Source organism: Oryx dammah, unplaced genomic scaffold (assembly GCF_014754425.2).
Source record: "Oryx dammah isolate SB20612 unplaced genomic scaffold, SCBI_Odam_1.1 HiC_scaffold_5, whole genome shotgun sequence".
NCBI classification, from domain to species: Eukaryota; Metazoa; Chordata; class Mammalia; order Artiodactyla; family Bovidae; genus Oryx; species Oryx dammah.
Genome location: NW_024070189.1, coordinates 69,369,786 through 69,390,201, shown reverse-complemented (window position 1 = coordinate 69,390,201; position 20,416 = coordinate 69,369,786). Strand labels below are relative to the sequence as shown.

General features: G+C 47.8%; 2 protein-coding genes and 4 non-coding genes across 7 annotated transcripts; 1 reads left to right on the top strand and 5 right to left on the bottom strand.

Annotated features, from left to right (window-relative positions):
• Positions 1-1,883: 1,883 nt before the first annotated feature.
• On the bottom strand, positions 1,884-1,956 carry TRNAK-CUU. The gene has a single exon. It is a non-coding gene; the product is annotated as a tRNA-Lys (tRNA).
• A 406-nt stretch (positions 1,957-2,362) lies between these two features.
• On the bottom strand, positions 2,363-2,435 carry TRNAV-CAC. Its single transcript has one exon. It is a non-coding gene; the product is annotated as a tRNA-Val (tRNA).
• A 383-nt stretch (positions 2,436-2,818) lies between these two features.
• On the top strand, positions 2,819-14,580 carry TRIM41 (tripartite motif containing 41). Of its 2 annotated transcripts, none has more exons than XM_040240367.1 (6): positions 2,819-5,518; positions 9,416-9,511; positions 11,455-11,685; positions 12,214-12,236; positions 12,431-12,558; positions 12,980-14,580. In XM_040240367.1, exons 1-6 carry the CDS (start codon positions 4,709-4,711, stop codon positions 13,579-13,581), a joined length of 1,890 nt encoding a protein of 629 aa, XP_040096301.1. In that variant the 5' UTR covers positions 2,819-4,708; the 3' UTR covers positions 13,582-14,580. The 2 variants fall into 2 exon arrangements, with proteins under 2 accessions (XP_040096301.1, XP_040096300.1); XM_040240366.1 differs by having other exon boundaries at positions 11,422-11,685.
• A 770-nt stretch (positions 14,581-15,350) lies between these two features.
• On the bottom strand, positions 15,351-20,326 carry RACK1 (receptor for activated C kinase 1). The gene is made up of 8 exons (XM_040240378.1): positions 19,880-20,326; positions 18,525-18,696; positions 17,840-17,987; positions 17,488-17,583; positions 17,001-17,111; positions 16,455-16,595; positions 15,834-15,944; positions 15,351-15,451 (listed from the first exon to the last, which is right to left on the bottom strand). Exons 1-8 carry the CDS (start codon positions 19,986-19,988, stop codon positions 15,386-15,388), a joined length of 954 nt encoding a protein of 317 aa, XP_040096312.1. The 5' UTR covers positions 19,989-20,326; the 3' UTR covers positions 15,351-15,385.
• Positions 18,153-18,231, bottom strand: LOC120864925. Its single transcript, XR_005721270.1, has one exon. It is a non-coding gene; the product is annotated as a small nucleolar RNA SNORD96 family (small nucleolar RNA).
• Positions 19,560-19,627, bottom strand: LOC120864933. The gene has a single exon (XR_005721274.1). It is a non-coding gene; the product is annotated as a small nucleolar RNA SNORD95 (small nucleolar RNA).
• Positions 20,327-20,416: the final 90 nt, after the last annotated feature.

The window sequence follows — 20,416 nt, the reverse complement described above, 5'->3', positions numbered from 1 at the left end:
GCAGATGAATTTGCAAGCCTTTTGCAACACGAAATGCCAAAGTCCAAACTATTTCAACGCTGGTTTGTTTAGACCCGACGATTCCAAGAAAAGATGGTAGTAACAGTAACTCCCCAGGGATGTGTGAGTTATGAGTGTACTAGGAACTCTACCTGTTTTACCAGCCATTTCCTGTCTGCACTGTCTTCAGAGGGTGTCATGCTAAACTCTCCCTAACTCTTCCTTTCCATACACTTCTGAGACTGAAGGTGATAACCATCCTTCACTTAGAAAGTTTAATAAACCAGCTTTGTATAATCAGCCAACTTCTGTTGTGGTCTGGTATGTATGTGGGGAGACTTCTACAGATGGAAAATAGAAAATGAGATTAATTTACAAGACTGAGGAACAATAAATGGAAATAATGAATTCATGTGAAGTTAAGGAAGAAGCTGGCGACAAGACCTGCTGAAGATGTTCATGTTAGGGTCTTTTTATAAAAGGGCATTTTAGCTGGAGAGGATGTGACGAAAAGGGAACACTCTTACATTGTTGGTGGGAATATAAACTAGTACAGCCACTATGGAGAACAGTGTGGAGATGCCTTAAAAAACTGGAAACAGAACTGTCATATGACCCAGCAATCCCACTGCTGGGCATACACAATGAGGAAACCAGAACTGAAAGAGACACGTGTACCCCAATGTTCATCAAAGCACTGTTGTCAATAGCTAGGACATGGATGCAACCTAGATGTCCGTCGGCAGACAAATAAGGAAGTTGTGGTACATACACAATGGAATATTACTCAACTATTAAAAAGAATGGATTTGAGTCAGTTCTAATGAGGTGGATGAAACTGGAGCCTATTATACAGAGTGAGGTAAGTCAGAAAGCAAAACACCAATACAGTATATTAACGCATATATGTGGAATTTAGAAAGATGGTAACGATGACCCTATGTGCAAGACAGCAAAAGAGACACAGATATAAAGAACAGACTTTTGGGCTCTGTGGGAGAAGCCGAGGGTGGGATGATTTGAGAGACTACCATTGAGACATGTATATTACCTTACGTGAAACAGATGACCAGTCCAAGTCTGATGCATGAAACAGGGCACTCAAAGACATTGCACTGGGACCACCCAGACAGATGGGATGGGGAGGGATGTTGGAGGCGGGACTGGGACCAAGGGACACACGTACACTGGTGACTGATTCATGTCAGTGTATGGCAAAAACTACAATCTTGTAAAGGAATTAGCCTCCAATTAAAAGAAATAAATAAATAAAACAAAAAGATAAGTTTTAAAGAACTGTAAAGACCTGTCGTAAGCATATCCTCCAACATGCCTTTCCCCAGAATAATGTGTTTGATAGGTCATCAGTCTTAGAACTCTATAAATAAAATGTATCATGATTTTAAGATTTTAAAAGGTGTGTGTGCGGGGGTGGGGGGGTGGGCGGTGGGGGGGTTGGGGTTGGGGGGGGTGTCATTTTAACATTCCTTTATGGAGACTAAGATGTGTAGGGCAACATTTCTCAAAAGATCGACTCAGTATCGAGCTTAAAGAGAATATATTGAACGTGAGGGCTTCAGACTTCGAAATAGGGCCGAGGCTTTAAGAGCGCGGAATACTAACCTCAAAACACCTGGTAAAGTGGTCGCTAATCAGGGGGCCCTGGGGTCATACCGCACTTTCTGGAGGAGGGTTGTCTCGTAAACAAGGAATTTGTCGCCGGTATTCAACCTTCACTGTCCCCTTTGAGCTTGGTGCACTCCATCTGTTCTGTAGCCCAGCCACTGGCCATCATCAGCGGGAAGATGGATCCCAGAAGGGTCTGGGTGTGCTGCCCTTACATTGAGATCTCTTTTATTGTCTCATTTTCCAAAATTAACTGTCGCCCAACGTGGGGCTCGAACCCACGACCCTGAGATTAAGAGTCTCATGCTCTACCGACTGAGCTAGCCGGGCTACAGATAGGAGTACAACTCCTGTCCCAGGAGACCAAAATCCAGCAAGAATGCAGATCACTAAACAACTACAAAAGTACTATGGAGCTCCTACTGTGCGCCTGGCGAAGGGATCTGAAATCTACACCCTCTCGACGTGGGATAGCTGGCCATGCAGGCTTCCGAGGGGAAGAGCAAGGAGATTAGCTGAGGTGCCAGAACCAAATTTCCATTGGAGCACTTAGAGTATTGCCTGCTACAGTGCCGCTTCACTGCCAGTCTCCGAGAAACAGAAATACAGGTAAACATAGACACACACACACACGTTTTTGATGTGACGGTCTTCACTCCAGGACGCGAGAGAGGTAGTGACTAAAATTGAAAAGTAAAAAAATAATAATAATAAAATAAAATTGAAAAGTAAACGATGTTTCCGCCCGGTTTCGAACCGGGGACCTTTCGCGTGTGAGGCGAACGTGATAACCACTACACTACGGAAACGCCCACAACGTCTCTCTCGCTGATTACTCCCTGAATCTACACATGGCCCCTAATGGTCTGGACAAGATAAGACAAGATCCCGAAGGGACATGGGGGCTCCCTTTAGGGGCGGTCTGAACCACGTTCAGGTCTGGTGGTCCCATTTATCTGCCACAGTAGCGCTTGCAGCTCCTGGCACGGCCTAATACATAGTTTATGCACGAAGATTCGTAGTTTGGGCGCGTTCCGACCACCATTTTATAAAGCACATGTCCTTTTGGAGTTTCCACAAGAGGCGAGAAGCGCCTCGAGATCAGGGTCAATTCTGCGTGCCCAGTTCTGGCATTGCGCAGCGCCCAACACTCATTAGGGAGTCCCGTAACTTTCCCTGCTGTTTAAAAAAAATTTTTTTTTAATTAAGCAAGATCATGTTTTTTAAAAACATCAAGTATTATTTCTATCGCACAAACAATCCATTTGGCTGAGATGCTCCAGGTACCACAGCAGCATCTTTACCGATACCGTTCTACATCCTAGCTAGGATTCTCTCAAGTAAAACCCAATGCCGCAAACCCAGTTTGAGCCCCTGCTCTTACACTGGGACTCCACGAAGACAGACCTCGAAGTATTCTGGGCTTGGAGCACGCGTGGTGCACAGCTCAGAAAGAGTTGAAGGACTCAATAACACTTGGGGGGTGGGAAACATTATTTTTTTCTTTAAGGCAATACATTGACTTGGTTCAAGTTCGAAAGATACAGAACGACATTTACAGAACTGTCCTAGATAAATATTCATCCAGAGATAGACAACAACTATGATAATGATGGATAGCTAAACCTTCTATCTCACTTACTATGTGCTAGGCAATATTATAATAGTTTTGCACGACAGTAATTTCACTAAACCCTCTGAGATAGGAACTACCTTTTATGAATTAGCACATGACTCTGGTGGCTCAGAGGTTAAAGCGTCTGCCTCCAATGCCGGAGACCCGGGTTTGATCCCTGGTGATGGGAAGACCCCCCTGAAGAAGAAAATGGCAATCTACTCCAGTACTCCTTCCTGGAGAATCCCATGGACGGAGGAGCCTGGTTCACCGGGTCGTAGAGTCGGACACGACTGAGCGACTTCACTTGGTCACTTATAAAGCTAAACATCCTATCCCTCTCCCTTCTTTACAATTATACTCTACACATTGTTTAGCACCTTGGTTTTTTCATTTCATTTGTACATTTTGGGGAGGATTCCCTTTTTCACATCTGAAGTGTTCCATTTGTGAATGTGCATGTCATGATTTGCTACTGTTCCTTTACTGATGGCAGTTAAGAAAGTTCATCTAAACGAAGCGACAGTGACCGATGGTAGTTTCTACAAAGTGTGTAGAAATGCCAACTACAGTGGGGAGGATGGGAGGGGTCTCCGGTCCTACCTCCACCTCACTTCTACAGACCCCGCCCCCTAGTCAGTCTCGGACCGACTCTCGGAGTCTTCAAACAACAAAGTCCTTCGCCTAGATGGGCCGGAAGTACTTCAAGGTTCTCACCGACACCCGCCCTTCCCATTTCCGGTATCGGCCGTGGGGAGTTCCTGCAGCAGTTCTCCGTGTCCGGTCGGTAGGATGGCGCCGGGCCGATACGGTCATAGCATAGAGAGTAGACAGGTGCCAAGCCCCTCCAAGGTCCCCCGAAATTTATCCCCAGTGGCGAGCGATGGGGGAGGCCGGGCTTTCAGTTTCGTCTGCGTTCCCCACTCCCTCGCATTACAGAGTCGTACGCCTCCGTCCTTCTAGGCCTCCCTCCCTGTTCCTGAGTGCCTGCTAGAGCGTCGCCTCACCGTTTCCTGTCATCTGGAGACCCGGGGCGGGGAAGCGGCAGCAGAAAGGGGCGTAGCGTGACCTGGGAGGGAGCTCGCGATCTTGGGTGGTTAGCAGCACCGGAAGTGTTAGGGGAGGTCGGAAGTGAGGGGGCGGAGCCAGGAAGTGAGGAGGGGCGGGGGTTTATGAGGAGGCCAAGGGAGCGTTGGGGCAGATTTGCACTCAGGGCCACCTGAGGGACTTGGCGGTATCGCTCAGCCCTGTCCCCTCCCCTTTCAGGGACTCGGTTGTGGTCTGGGAGTAGGGAACTCTGTGTGCAGGGGTGTGTTGTCGGGAGGACATTTCTTTGGCTGCGCTTGAGGCGAGGTGTGGAGGGTCAGGGCTGGGGGTGGGGCTGGGTCGTCAGGGAGTCTGAGAGGGAAGACCCCCCCCACCCCCACCACTCACCACCCATCTATATTGGCTGACTGGACACTTAAGATGGCTGCCGTTGCCATGGCACCCAACCCTGTGCAGACCCTTCAGGAGGAGGCGGTGTGCGCTATCTGCCTCGATTACTTCACGGACCCCGTGTCCATCGGCTGCGGGCACAACTTCTGCCGAGTGTGTGTAACCCAGTTGTGGGGAGGGGAGGATGAAGAGGACAGAGAAGAGTTAGACCGGGAGGAAGAGGAGGAGGATGCAGAGGAGGAAGAAGTGGAGGCTGTGGGGGCCGGTGGGGGTTGGGACACCCCCATGCGCGATGAAGACTATGAGGGCGACATGGAGGAGGAGGTCGAGGAGGAAGAAGAGGGTGTGTTCTGGACCAGTGGCATGGGCGGATCCAACTGGGACAACATGGACTACGTGTGGGAGGAGGAGGAGGAGGAGGAAGACCTGGACTACTACTTGGGGGACATGGAGGAGGACCTGAGGGGAGAGGAGGAGGAGGACGAGGAGGAAGTGCTGGAGGAGGACGAGGAAGAGGAGCTAGATCCCGTCACCCCGCTGCCCCCGCCTCCAACTCCTCGGAGGTGTTTCACCTGCCCTCAGTGCCGCAAGAGCTTTCCTAGGCGGAGCTTCCGGCCCAACCTGCAGCTGGCCAACATGGTCCAGGTGATTCGGCAGATGCACCCAACCGCTGGTCGGGGGAGCCGTGGGAACGAGCAGGGAATTTGTCCCAAACACCAAGAAGCCCTGAAGCTCTTCTGCGAGGTGGATGAAGAGGCCATCTGTGTGGTATGTCGAGAATCCAGGAACCACAAACAGCACAGCGTGGTGCCATTGGAGGAGGTGGTGCAGGAGTACAAGGTGAGAGTAGAAGATGGGAGTTTAGTTGGGGTGGAGAAGAAGTAAGAGAAACTGGGGAAAGGAAATGGTGTCTTTCCCGTTCAGAGAGCCTCGTGTACTGTTGAGCTGATTCTCCTTACCTAAGCACTTACTGGCACCAGAATGGTTAGAGTGAGAAGGATCCTGGACACAGACAAAGTAGACACAGTGAAGAAGACCAGGGAAGACTGGCTTCCTCAAACGAAATCTGGTGGTGTCATATCACTGGACTTTGTCTCTTGGGGAAAAGCCACTGCTGTTTTGCCCTTCCACTGTCCCTAAGTTATAGAAATGCAAGTGACAAGCCCTTAGGGCTTTACCAGCCGTCTTATTTAACTGTGAATGACTCTTAAAACTCTATCCCTGATTAAAACCTCTAGAAATGGAAAGAACTTGCTCAGTCACAGAGTCCTGGCCGACTCTTTGCGACCCCATGGACTGTAGCCTGCCAGGCTCCTCTGTCCATGGAATTTTCCAGGCAAGAATACTGGAGTGGGTTGCCATTTCCTTCTCCAGGAAAGAGGTTGGGCCTCAAATAATAAGGTGTTCTGAGGAACAGAAGTGTATATTGACTAACTACTAGAATCAGACTCATATACTCTGCTCTTGTTCTAATGGGTTCCCCACCCACTCCAAGATATGGCTTTGTTTTCCCCTTGAGGAATCATTCTGGTGTACTGGCCAGGACTTCTTACCTTTCCTGGGTATTTAAAAAAGAGGAATAGCCTTTTAAGTCAGAAGATCTGGCCCTTAGTCTCTGAATGTCTTTGAACTTTATAATTTCTCCGGGATTGAAAGTTAATGTTTACGGAACACTTACTATGTACCCCTGCACTGTACTAAGCACTTTTTCATGGACTGTCTCATTTAAAATTGAAAACAACCCTGTGAGTTTGCTGTGGTTTGTATTCCCGTTTTACAGATTGGGAAACGGAAGGGAAACAGAAACAGAGATGTAAGTAATATACACACAGGGCCACACAGTTACCTGTAACCCGCCTACGCCTGCCTCGCCTTTCCTGGCCTATACTGTTTGACAGCATCACCACTATTTAGATGTCTGTTGTTTGATTTTTCTGACATGTGACTTTTCTTCTTCAAGTTTGATTCTAATTTAGTTAACATCTTTTTGGACACAGGTAAAGGAGATTTGTGTGTGAGATAGCTGGTAGAAATAACATTTACCTAAGTGCCAGATGGTTTGTAGAAGTGGAACCAGGAGGAGAGAGTAGCTGCTTCTGTGTAGTCTGCACAGAGCTTTTCTGTTTTATGACTTGTGTTTTCATAATCTCCTGATTTGTACAGTAACTTCATTTGGGTTTTATTATCATTACCCCAGTTTTAGAGTAAGATGTCTGGAGCTTCTCAGCTGGGAGTGGTACGTACAGTTAAGACAAACCTACACCCCTTATGACAAGTAACTGTTCCTCCCACAGAGTGATTGTCAAACCTGGCTGATTGTTCCAGTTATTAGTGGAGGTTTTCAGAAGTACGATGGGCCCTACCGTCATTGATTCTGAATCACTGACAGGGAGGGTTATCTTTAGAAAGCCCAGGCTACTATGGAAATCACTGCACTGGTACTACCACCTGCCTTTTAGGCCCTACATTATTAGGGGACATTGTGAGCTCCTTTTGTCCTTCCCTTTTGTATCCTCTTGGCTTCTAGTTACCTGTACCCATCAATGTGTAGTCATTTTGTTAACTGGATCCCAGGGTGGCATATCCATGGGGCATTCCATCCCTTCTCCACCCTCTTCTTGCAGAACTCTTCTGAAGAGCTTCTGAAACTGGATTTTAATTTGTGTTAGCTGTAGCTGTTGAATGCCAGCCCAGTAGAGCTCTGCAATTTGAAAAGGCCACTAAACACAAAGTCTGACATTAACTGATCAGTAAATGTAAATACATACGTTTTATTATGTCCGACTAATTTTTTGAGTCTCCTCTTCTAAATTACAGGGTATTTTACAGGCAGGTAGTTTCTTTTCAGATACATACACTAACTAGCACTAGCTTGGCACAGTGTTGTTTTGTAGAAATATTTCTTTATTGAATAGGTAATAATGCACAAATGATATATAAATAAAGCTTAAAAAAAGTTAAAGGTTCTTGAAAATTTCTCTTAAATGGTACTCTATTTGGATTCATGTATGAATTTTTTGTCCATAATTTAGGAAAAATATTAAATAAGAAATATAAGCATAAATGTTGAATTAATAGAGTTGAAATTATTGACCCTACTGGAAAAAAATGGAAAATAATATAGCAAAGGGCAAGTTTTTGTGTTGTTTATATTATTTTTATGTTATGGATTGATTGTAATTTTATTATGATTTTTTTTTTCAACTATTTAACCTTGCAATGACTACCTTTTGTGCTCTGGGTCAGTAACCTCTTTAGATCAAGGGTCATTATCAGATTGTCATTGGCAGCTTAGGCCTGGGTAGGGAATTCTAGATAACATTTAGTACTGATCTTTTGTTCTGTGCCAGACATTGTGCTAAGCATCGTGTCCACAAGGTAGATTCTCTTATTCCTAGTTCCCTTTTTAAGATGAGGTAACTTGAAGCATGGTCACCTGCCTGCATTCAGGTTCAAATTAGAGTCTAGGTGTGAGCTCTTCTAGACTGTATTACCCCCTCAGGAAAAGAGGTAGAAAGGCAGAAGTAGTAGTAGAAGGCATTAAAAAGGAAAGGGCACAAAAACCAGGGTTATCCATTCTGGTCTTTAAAGCACAAGATTCTGTTACAAACGATTAGAACATAGAGCTCAAGTGCATTTTTGTTGCACGAGTTAAAACTTTAGGAGGAGAGTGTATTTGTCTTCCATTTAGCAAGTAATTGAGTGGGAGAGAAGCATAGAAATTAAAATAAGTGGGGTCCATGCTCCCGTGAGCCTGTGTGTCCTAGGGACAGAACACATGTAAGTGATTACAGTGCAGGGAAGTCTTGTAAAGGTGTATTCATGTTCCTTGGGATCACAGAGGAAGTTGGGGGTGGGGAGCATCAGGGGCATGGTCAGGTAGCTGGGTTTTAAAGGAAGAATGCCTTGGGCTAAGTTTAGAAGGGCAGTCCCAGACAGAGGGAGTAGCATGGATAAAAGTATGGAATTATGCTCAGGAAAAGACTAGAAGTTTTATGTGACTAAAACAAGATTCTGTGTCCAGGAGGTAGGTATAGGAGGGGAGGCTAGAAATGAAGGTGCAACGAGAGCCTCATATATTGCAAGTCATGGAGAACTGTTGAAAGATTTTTAGCATAGGCATAAAATCATCAGAAAAGTATTTAGAGTTGAAAATTATAAGGAAGATTGCTTATGAGGGGGAAGGGACCATATGTAAGAGCATTCATATGGAAAGACTGTGCATTGAGGTGCTCAAGCCATGTTCACTCCAAGGAAAAGGAGGTAGAAAGGCAGAAGTAATAGAAGGCATAAAAAAGGAAAGGGCACAAAAACCAGGGTTATCCATTCTGGTCACTCCCAACTCTTGAGTGTGGTGCTGTGTAGTCATCAGGATCCTACCTTTATTTATTATTTTGACCAGGCCGAGTGGCATGCCGGATCTTATTTCCCTGACTGGGGACTGAACCTGTGCCCTGTGCAGTGGAAGCTGCAGAGTCTTAACTGCTGGACTGCCAAGGAAGTCCCAGAATCTTAAACTTGTAGACTTTGGACATGAGTTCAGGAGGAGGGTTAAAAGCCTTTGTCATCATCTGAAGAGAAGAAAGGGGAGGAAGGGAATTTGATGCTCATTTAATACCTGTAATGGGCATCAGGCTTTGAGCCCAAACCCCTGCAGGGAGAATGGGGGATATGGCCTTTGAGGGCAGGTGCTTCTCCTGTCCAAGACCTCTAACTTTCCTTTCTCCATTTCTTTAGGCCAAACTGCAGGGGCATGTGGAACCGCTGAGGAAGCACCTGGAGGCTGTGCAGAAGATGAAGGCCAAGGAGGAGAGGCGGGTGACAGAGTTGAAGGTGAGTGAATGTCCTTGACAGGGCTGACTGACTGGTTCTATGGTTAGAGCAGGAAAGATGGGCTCTCACAAGTGGTGACTGGATCCTCTGAAGAGGGACAGCCAAGGCCTGGGAGAAAAGTAGATACCTTCTTGGGTGTCTTGTGAGGAGAGGGGTCTTAGCAGCTCAAAGAAAGAATTAGTTGCTCAGTTGTGCCCAACTCTGCAATCCCATGAACTGTAGCCCAACAGACTCCTCTGTCCATGGAATTCTCCAGGCAAGACTACTGCAGTAGGTTGCCATTCCCTTCTCCAGGGGATCTTCACCACCCAGGGATTGAAACCAGGTCTCCTGCATTACAGGCAGATTCTTTACCATCTGAGCCACCAGGGAAGCCTCAGCAAATCAAGAGGCTTGTTTATTCCTAGGTTCCAAAATAGAATGAAATAGGTTTAGCTGGAGAGGGCTGGTCCCTGGCTCAAGGTTGCAGAGCAGGTTTACCATCCTAGACACTTAACCCTAGACCTGCTGCCCCATACCATCACTCCAGATAGCACAGAGGACAGAAGAGGGCAGGCAAAATTCATATACCAGCTGTCAGAAAAGCTCCAGGGTCCAAGACAGATGTCAAGTGGTGGGCAAGGCATGAGTGAAGGAATGTCAGCATTACAGAGACCTATTATCTTCCAGTCTGGTGTTTTTCAGCCTTTTTTCATTATTGCTTACCCCTCCCCCATGGAGTATTTTTAAATATTTTTCCCCTAATTCCAGCCTTTTACTCCTGCGTCTTTTTGTAAAGCTGGTAGGCACTGGAATGACCTGGCAATGAGCTTTGGACACCAAGCCAGGGCATCCCTCCTATCTGACTTCTTCCCCCATCTCTCCAGTGCCTGCCATCCTGGCAGGGTGGCTGAGCCTTGCCACTTTCCAGGACCCATGCTCATTCATTGCCACCTATACATTAGGGACTTTGTTGCTGGGCATCTAGTGGTAATCTTGAGTCTGGGAGTCAGGGGTTTTCTTGCTTCTAGCCTGCTGCCCAAATTGAGATGTTTAGGCTCCTGAGGTGCAGCGGTGTCAGGAACTGAGTTTCACTGGGATAGAGAGTGAAACTATTTTCTTCACACACTTGACCGGCCAGGACTTCCCTGCATACTCTGGCCTTTTAATTCTTTTTACATACCCTTAAGAATGTCTCCAGCTTATATCTGGGTGAAAAGTGTGCTGATCATCCAGGGTTGCCCTTCCGAGGCAAATGGGGTGGGAATGGGTAGAGGTCTTCTCTCTTTATATATTAACATTATCTACATAATATTTTTGATTTTGCCTCATGGCCCATAAAGTGTAAAATCTAATCTGACCCTTTATGGAAAATTTACTGACATCTGACCTAGAAGGATTGGGTGACTTTCCCATGGTCATTAGTGGAATAGCCAGGACCCTGATTTTGTATCTTGATTCCTGAATTTTTTATTTCAAAAACTTCTCACCAAGCACCTACTCGGTAGTCGGCACTGTTCCAGGGTCTGAGGACCCTGTGGCAACAGAGCTTACAGAGCAGTGGGGAAAGAGGATTTTAAAAGATACTCCAATGTAAATATAACCTTTCAAATTGAGGCATATGCCACGAGAAGATACGATATTTATGTAAGTGACCCTGATTTAGATCTGGAAGAGAGATAAGACTTTTCTCAGGAATATTTAAGCTTAGACCTGAAGAAAGAGTCAAGTAGCCAAGGTGTAGATAAGCGTTTCAGGCAGTGGTTGGTGGGTTTGGGATCATTGTGCTTGGCTTTAGCATGCTAAAGCCTGCTAAAGCCAGGAGATGGGGAAGGGGTCGGGGGCTCTTTTCCATTCAGAATGTAGGGCTCCTTTGCCTTGGATTGAGGGGCAGCAGTTACCAAATTGGAGGTTTGTTTCTGTGTGTTGAGGTGGTATCCACCATCCCCTTTGCATCATCCCAGAGCCAGATGAAGTCAGAGCTGGCAGCTGTGGCCTCAGAATTTGGTCGGCTGACACGATTTCTGGCCGAAGAGCAGGCAGGGCTAGAGCGGCGCCTCCGAGAGATGCACGAAGCTCAGCTGGGGCGTGCAGGAGCAGCAGCCAGCCGCCTCTCAGAGCAGGCTGCCCAGCTGAGCCGCCTGCTGGCTGAGGCCCAGGAGCGAAGCCAGCAAGGGGGCCTGCGGCTGCTCCAGGTAAGCAATGGCCCCTTCCTTGTCCACCCCCCCCGAGCCCTGTGTCTGCTGTATCAGGTGGTGCTTAACAAACACCTGTCCAGAGCTACCTCTCTTCTCATTGGGAGGAACCCACAATGATTTAACCCAAGTTTTTGAGGCTGGAGACAGATTAGTTGATACTGAATGTGGTGTGTGATAAATGTACCTAATGAAAAGAATGAAGATTCTGTTTGTAAAAGGATTTTGAGTTTGGAAAAGAGTTTTTGACATTAACATCTTGAAAGATAGGACCAAGTCATATTGTGAAAATTCTTTCACTGGGGCTGTAAATTCTGGTGGGCTCACAGCAGGATGGGTTAAATTAGGCATGAGTCATATGGGTGATTGAGATGGATGCATGTTTATTGAAGGCCTTGTATATGCTTTCTCACTCACTGTCCAAGTTCAGTTCTTTCTCTGGCTGGAATCAGATGGGGAGAAGGGAACCATCCCTGTGCAGCTGACTCTCTGTTTCTTTCTCCCTCTCCCTCTTTTTGTTATTCCCAGGACATCAAGGAGACTTTCAATAGGTGTGTTCTCACCCTTTATCCTTGTGACCCAATGGCATCTGGTTCCCCATCCCTGCATCTCTTGGATATCCCGCTCCTCTCCTTCCTTCCCCAGGACCTGAGTTTCTGCCTCCTGGACCCTCTCCTTCCCCTAGCTTCTGCTCTTCCCTCTGGGAATATCATGGTCCCACCCCCTGCCCGGTCCCCTTCTCCAGGTGTGAAGAGGTACAGCTGCAGCCCCCAGAGGTCTGGTCCCCTGACCCGTGTCAACCCCATAGCCATGACTTCCTGACAGACGCCATCGTGAGGAAAATGAGCCGGATGTTCTGTCAGGCTGCCCGAGGTAGGGAGGTCACCTGTTCGACCTTCCTTTGCCTTTCCCTTCACAGACCTGAGATTGGGTTCTGAGGGAAAGTTGGGCCCTGGGGGAATGGGTGCTAAAATTGGAGCAGGATAAAGGCAGGCCAATTGGGGCTTCAAGCTGAGAGCAGCTTTTTTGTTCTAGCCCAGGTGGGTGTTGGGGAGTAAAAGCCAGGACCAGAGGGAAAACCTGTCTGGTGTCCTGAAAACAGAGTGGGGGAAAAAAGTGGAGCCCCTAGGAACTTGAGCCCAGACTCTGTTGGGGCAGGGAGCTGAAGACAGTTGGATGGTGGGGAGGGCGAGAGGTGAAGGGGGAGGGCAGCAGGAAAGGCCAAACTGTGGAGTTAGCCACCAACAGGGAGCAGTCGTTCAGCCCTGGCGTATTTGTCCTCCCTCCTCCCAAGTGGACCTGACGCTGGACCCTGACACGGCTCACCCGGCTCTGATGCTGTCTCCCGACCGCCGGGGGGTCCGCCTGGCAGAGAGGCGGCAGGAGGTTGCTGACCATTCCAAGCGCTTCTCGGCTGACTGCTGCGTGCTGGGGGCCCAGGGCTTCCGCTCTGGCCGGCACTACTGGGAGGTAGAGGTGGGTGGGCGGCGGGGCTGGGCGGTGGGTGCTGCCCGTGAATCAACCCATCATAAGGAGAAGGTGGGCTCTGGGGGGTCCTCTGTGGGCAGTGGGGATGCCAGCTCCTCTCGCCATCACCACCGCCGCCGCCGCCTCCACCTGCCCCAGCAGCCCCTGCTCCAGCGGGAAGTGTGGTGTGTGGGCACCAATGGCAAACGCTACCAGGCACAAAGCTCAACGGAGCAGACACTGCTGAGCCCAAGTGAGAAACCACGGCGGTTTGGCGTGTACCTGGACTATGAGGCTGGGCGCCTGGGCTTCTACAATGCAGAGACTCTGGCTCATGTGCACACCTTTTCGGCTGCCTTCTTGGGCGAGCGTGTCTTCCCTTTCTTCCGGGTGCTCTCCAAGGGCACCCGCATCAAGCTCTGCCCTTGATCAGCCTGCCACCCGCATGGGCCCCTCTGGTTAGCACTAGGGGGGCGGGTGGTGGTGGAAGGTGGCCCATAAGTTTGGGGGCTAAAATGCTCCCGTTCTTGCGTTGCTTCATGCTCCTCCTTTGACCCCAGGCCCCTGCTTCTACTTCTAGGAGTCTAATAAAACTCTCCTAGCCTCCAGCTCAGCTTTCTCTCACCTACTGGGTCTGTTCAACAGGTCTGCATGGGTCCCTGATGACAACAGCTGCCTGGTGTTCCCTTCCTGTCTGCCCAGGGATCTGAGTTTTTGAGTAGGGGATGATGGGAGGTTGTAATCTCATTACTAAACTTCCCTTTCCCCATTCCTGTTCAACTTTCATGTCAGTTCTGAGGCTGGAGGATTTGGGCAAGACTCATGACAGCCCTCATTCCATTTTCTGATGCGAATTTTAGCTAAGGGATTTGGAAGCTTTTTTGGGGGAGGCAGGCTGGGAAAAGGGTAGAGCTGGATAATCAACAGTCTACTCTCTGGGGGAAGTAGGAAGGATTCTAATTTTCCTTCCATCCCCAATTTCTACCTCCATAGACTGGCCAGAATTTAGCTTCAGTGAGATCTGGAATGGTCGACATGATGGAAACTACATACATCATCCAATTATTTCTCCCCCCTTCCTTTTTCAGCACTAATCTAGGAGCAAGGCTCCCCCCCCCCCCCCCCGCCCAATCCCTCAGGTCTTTTCACCGCCAGGCTCCTTTCCTTTTCTGTAAAATCCCCTTGTCAGTTTCCAGCCTCTCTTCATGTGCTTAGTTCCCTCCATTTGGTGAGCCCTGGAGGGGAGCCTTGGGACAGGGATTTGAATCCCTAGGAGAGCCTTGGGCAGAATCTATTTTTCTAGTAACCCTTTGCCTTCTGTCACTTATCAGCTTTTGTCCTCTGCTTTGATGGCTGAGGTCAATTTTATGCTCCTGGGAGAAAAGGAAGATGGGTTGTGTTGTGGAAATAAAAACTATTTGCTGCTTTTGTGGAGTCCATTCCTTTAGAAGAGTAAGGTGTTGCTAGTGGTAAACAATCTGCCTGCCAATGCAAAAGAAGATGTGGGTTCAATCCCTGGGTGGGGAAGAACCCCTGGAGAAGGAAATGACAACCCAGCGACAGGAGCCTGGGGGGCTACAGTCCATAGGGGTTGGAAACCAGAGTCAGACATGACTTGAGTGCATACACACACAAAGCAGGCGCCACAGAATGGAGGAGTGGTTCATTAGATCTTGTTAGATGTGACTGTTTCAACAGAGCAAGGTATAAATCCTACCACCCTCCATCTGGGTCCTCCGCCTAGCTTGTTATTGGCAGGCTCCTCAAGTCTACTTTAAGATCATCTGCCACTTCTTTTCTACCACTGCTTGAGGCTTTGGTTTTCCTAATAATCTCCATACTGTGGCCCTCATGCCCAAGACTCAGGCACACTACATCTCCAGTCTTTTTATGTATTGTATCTAGTTGGAAGTCAAAGAAGTCTCATTGCCATTATGAGTTGGAGGGTATATATACAGGAGACCTCAATGTGCCACACATCTGTCATTTAGCTGCCACCTGAGGAAAAGCCACCATCTCCAGACCATTACACCTAATTTTAAATATCTATGTAAGATGAGTACAAAGGAGTCCTTGCCTTAAAGGACTAAAACAAAACCTTTTTAATCAAAGCCCCAGTTTGATGCAGACTAAGCTAACATAATGAGTCTCAAAAAGTTTTCAGAGAAAGACACTCACTATAAAAGTCAGAAAACGAGTTTTTTTAATTTTTAAAGCTCTGCCATGTTTGTTTCTAGCGGGTGCCGATGGTTACCTGCCACACTCGCACCAGGTTGTCCGTGTAGCCAGCAAACAGTGTCTACAAGGGAGAAATGACAACATTAAGTTAGAGCCATGCAATTCTGCAGTCCTGTTAGTGCAACAAAGATGACCCTTGTTTTAAGATGCCCACTCTTCTACTATTCACAGGTGATTATGTATTCCTAGAGGAAGCAACGGCTGGTCTTAAGGATTCACAGGTTGTAAACTGATAAGTTAATCAAGGTTTTAATTGAAGACAAGTAATCACTGTCCCTCCACAATCTTCCTACTGACATTAGCACATGAAGGCTGATTTGTGTTCACTGGCACAGTTACCCAAGTCCCGCCAAAGGCAATCACGTATGTCACTAGTTTCGTAACTCGCTGATGAGCAGAAAGAAAGGTTAAAAGCTGAATCACCAGAGGACAGATCCACTTACCTGGCCATCAGCAGACCAGGCCAGAGAGGTACACTGGGGAGGCTCTGCCTTACTGCTGGTACTGATAACTTCTTGCTTCAGTTCATCTACAATGATCTTGCCCTCCAAGTCCTGGGGATGGGATAAAACCAGGGCTAAGGACACTCGGCCCTTTCATGCTATTATCGGTTTTTAAAAACCAAAGACAGGTCCCCTCTCAAGCGCCCCTTTAATTGTAATTCAGTAATTCTTAGCAGAGAATTACTTTCTGCCTCTTTGGGGACCCTTGGCAATGCCTAGAGGCATTATTTGTCACTAGTTTGCGACAGGCATCTTGTGGGGAGTAGAGCCTGGGATGCTATTAAACATCCTAAACGCACAAGACTGCCTCCCCTCCAACAATGGATTACCCAGACCCAAGTGTCAATTGAATAGATTGCTACAATTGGTCTTCCTTTTTTCCCCCCAATCCCAAGAAGTTATAATTCATCCTTTTTTGGGTATCCATTGATAGCATGATGGTTCTGGAGTTGTTTAGGAAGTTCAAATCCCAGCAGCAAATCAGAAAACACATTGAAAAATTACAACATTGCCCAGGCTTGCACAGCCAGGTATCTGGCCTCAATTGCAGCCCACACTCACCCAGATCTTGATGCTAGGACCCGTGGCAGCACAGAGCCAGTAGCGGTTGGGACTGAAGCACAGGGCGTTGATGATGTCCCCACCATCTAGTGTGTAAAGGTGCTTGCCTTCATTGAGGTCCCACAACATAGCCTGCCCATCCTGAGTGACAGGAGAACACCAATCAGAGAAATATGAATTCTTCCACGTTAATCCCACCCATCTTGCCTCAAGATGCTGCCTTTATTTTTAACTGTCTGCCACAGTATCCTGTCTATAAAAACTAATTTCACGAGTATCAACAGTTACCTCTTTATGTGAGAGATGACACTTCACCAACCCTACAAGAACCTGACTTCAAAATGCATCACTGTAAACTCCAAAATCACAGGATGCTAATCTCATCAACAGCTTTAAGAAACCAGCGTCACATAAGACAATCTCTTAATGCCTTAACTCATTCTCAAAATGTTTCTGAAGAAACATTTACCCCTGGACTGCTATCCCATTATTTTAAGTATCCAATTGTTCCCCATTGATTAGGGGACTCCTGTGTCTATGAATCACCTTGCCTCCAGAAGCACAGAGGGATCCATCTGGAGAGACCGTCACAGTGTTCAGGTAGCCAGTGTGGCCGATGTGATTGGTCTTCAGCTTACAATTTGCCAAGTTCCATACCTAAAATTGTGGGTCAAAGGTGAAGAACCTGGGCTCTGGATCTATCAAGGTCAAAAAAAGGCATGGCACCATGCTTAAAAGGCATCCCTGGATAGGAGAGCCAATTTCCATTCTATCAGTGATAAAAAAGTCCAAGAATTATTAATCTTGGCCACTTAAGGAAAAAAAGTGCTTTCCGTGTTGCCACCTTACCAGGGACTCTGGGCTCCCAATTAGCTACTTTAGACCAAATACCAAAATTAATGGCCTGTACTGAGAAAGTATCAAGAGGAAAATGGTTAAGGGACAAAGCATTCAAAGTTGATTATGACCAACTGGGAGGTAGTGGGAACACATTCTGGTTGGTAAAGGCCTCACACCCTGGCTCCAAGCTCACCTTGACCAGCTTGTCCCAGCCACAGGAAACAATAATGGGATTGCTGCTGTTGGGCGAGAAGCGGACACAAGACACCCACTCTGAATGGCTTTCATCCTGCAGAGGATGGAAAGGAAATGAGAAACTGTCTCATCTCATGAAACTCCAGATCCCACCCTTCCCCTTCAGTTATGTGGGATATATATTCAGTATGTTGACAACCTGTATTCACACTTCCAGAACCCAAACCTTTAAGATAAAATAGAATCCCTTTAGGTTCCAGATGAGGCTTAAAATCACCATATAAAAGCACCAGTTAAGAAGGATGGGGAAAATGTTCAACATATGCTCCCTGCACGTGCCTTTACTTTACCTGGACAGTATATTTGCATACACCCAGAGTATTCCATAGTTTGATGGTTTTGTCTCGGGAGCCAGAGACAATTTGCCGGTTGTCAGAAGAGAAGGCCACACTCAGCACATCTTTGGTATGGCCTACAAATCGGCGAGTGGTGGTGCCCCTGAGAGGGAGGACTTGGTTACTCTCTAGAAAGACTCTGCAAACATTCTTCCACAGTCAGACTGTTTCCGTGGCCCAGTTCCTCACCCAATGGAGCTGCGTTACTCACACCACCCTGGACGCGGCTTTGATAAAAGGCAAGCCCTTGGCCGAGAATATGCCAGAGAATCCCTTCAGAATTGCAGGACATGTCCTCACTCCCATGTGGGGATTGGCTGACAATGTCATCTGTCATCACCAGGATCCTCCATTATGCCTGACCATCCAAGACTGAGCTCCCAATATACAGCATGTTCAAACATGTTGCCTACTCCCAAGTGCAATATCTGATAAAACTGCTAAAACAGACCACTCTTCAGCAATTCTGTATATCTAATTAAAAGCAACGGGGAGGGAGGCCGAACAACCACAAATATCTTCTCCAGGTACTGTGCCTTACAGTTCCCACTCAAGTACCCAATCACTACCCTGGGAAACCTGATGCTATCTACCTGCTTTCTACCCAGCTTTCCCCTAGTGCCCCAGAGCAGCTACTTGCGTTGTGAGATCCCAAAGGCGAAGGGTTCCATCCCAGGAGCCTGAGAGGGCAAACTGGCCATCTGAGGAAATGACCACGTCACTAACAAAGTGGGAGTGACCCCGAAGAGCACGCTGTGGGATACCATAGTTGGTCTCATCTCTGGTCAGCTTCCACATAATGATGGTCTTATCTAAGGGCAGGTAAAACAAAAAAGAAGACCCAGTGAAAAAACCCCACGGCTCACCATCCGACCTTCTGGATCATAAATCAAGGGCATTTAGGGGTAGGGAAACTACCTAAAGGCTGAGAGAGTAGTTATTAGCCAACTCCAAGTAACTCTAGTGAAGAGTCAAGCAGAGCTAAGTTGCACCCTGAGAATTTAACTCGGGTGTGTGAAACTTTACCAGGTTATGGATGCCCCTTTAGGAAATCTAAAACAATTCCACATTTATTTATTGGGCTTCCCTAGTAGCTCAGATGGTAAAGCATCTGCCTGCAGTGCGGGAGACCTGGGTTGAATCCCTGGGTCGGGAAGATCTCCTGAAGAAGGAAATGGCAACCCACTACAGTACCCTTGCCTGGGAAAATCCCATGGACGGAGGAGCCTGGTAGGCTACAGTCCATGGGGCTGCAAAGAGTCGGACACGACTGAGCGCCTTCTCTTCCACAATGCATCCGCACAACATGCATATCCAGGCTGGATATGGAAGAGTAGCTGTGGGCCTCCTGAGACTACTGCTAGCACGGATGCAAGAAATACTAGCAATAGAAAATTCACTTTAGGCGCTAAGGAGTGGATGCTTTCACTGCAATGTGTTCCACTGAACAAACTTTCCTAGTAAGTGCCATACATGATCATAGCCTCAGATGAACTATTTTTAAATAGCGTGAACGCAAAAAGCAATCGACAAGAAATCTCCAAATGCAGTCAGGTACAGAGAGAATGAGAAGAAAAAAAAAAGGGGGAAGAAAGAGCTGCCTCGAAGTAGCCGAGAGACTCCTCACGAGGTCCGCCTTGGAGTCCACTTTTTAATGAGCATAGGGTCCGGGCAGCAGCTCAGAAACAGCCTCTGGGTTTCAGCATAGGCACTCAGATGGCATGTTGGGATCATCACGGCGCCGCCCGACCCGAAGGCTCCTGGGCCCACAGTTACATACACGGGTTTGAGAGGTAGAGATTAAAAAGGCCCCAGCCTTGCAAACCTCCCTGCAGCCAGCTGTTTCGGAGCTCGCCAAGTCGGGGACACCTCATGGGTTTATCCGCGATGAGGCCTAGGCACAGGTCAACTCACAGCTCACCTCGCGGCCCACAGGCCCAACCATGTGACGCGCGCAAAGACCCCTGCCCCTTAATCCAGCACCTCAGCCCGTACCTCGAGAGGCGGACAATATCATGTCCGGGAACTGGGGAGTGGTAGCGATCTGGGTCACCCAGCCGTTGTGGCCCTTGAGGGTGCCACGAAGGGTCATCTGTTCAGTCATGACGACGGAGAGTGCGGGTGTCGCCGCAGCGACAAGGATGGAACTGGATAACTCAGAGAGGCGACCCGCAGAACCGCTTCCACCGCGGCCCTGCAGAGGAAAAGAGAGAGCCGCCCACGCCGGAACCGGAAATACCCGCCCTCCCGAGCAAAATGGCGCCTTCCCATAATTCACTTCTGCTCAAGATGGCAGCGCCATGTATTTCAAAGGGAGAGATAAAAGACTTCTGGTCCAGACTGTCGTACAACGTGATTTGGTAGCACCGTACAAATTTCTTTATTAAACCAACATGGCTGAGTATTTAAAAAGGCTCCTTATGGTTGGGGCATGATGTCTCAAAAGCGTCAGAGAGGAAGTACACGCCCCAGAGCTTAGTAAGGAGAGCCTAGTGGCTACACTGGCCCTACGTGGCACAGCCTGAACCCCTC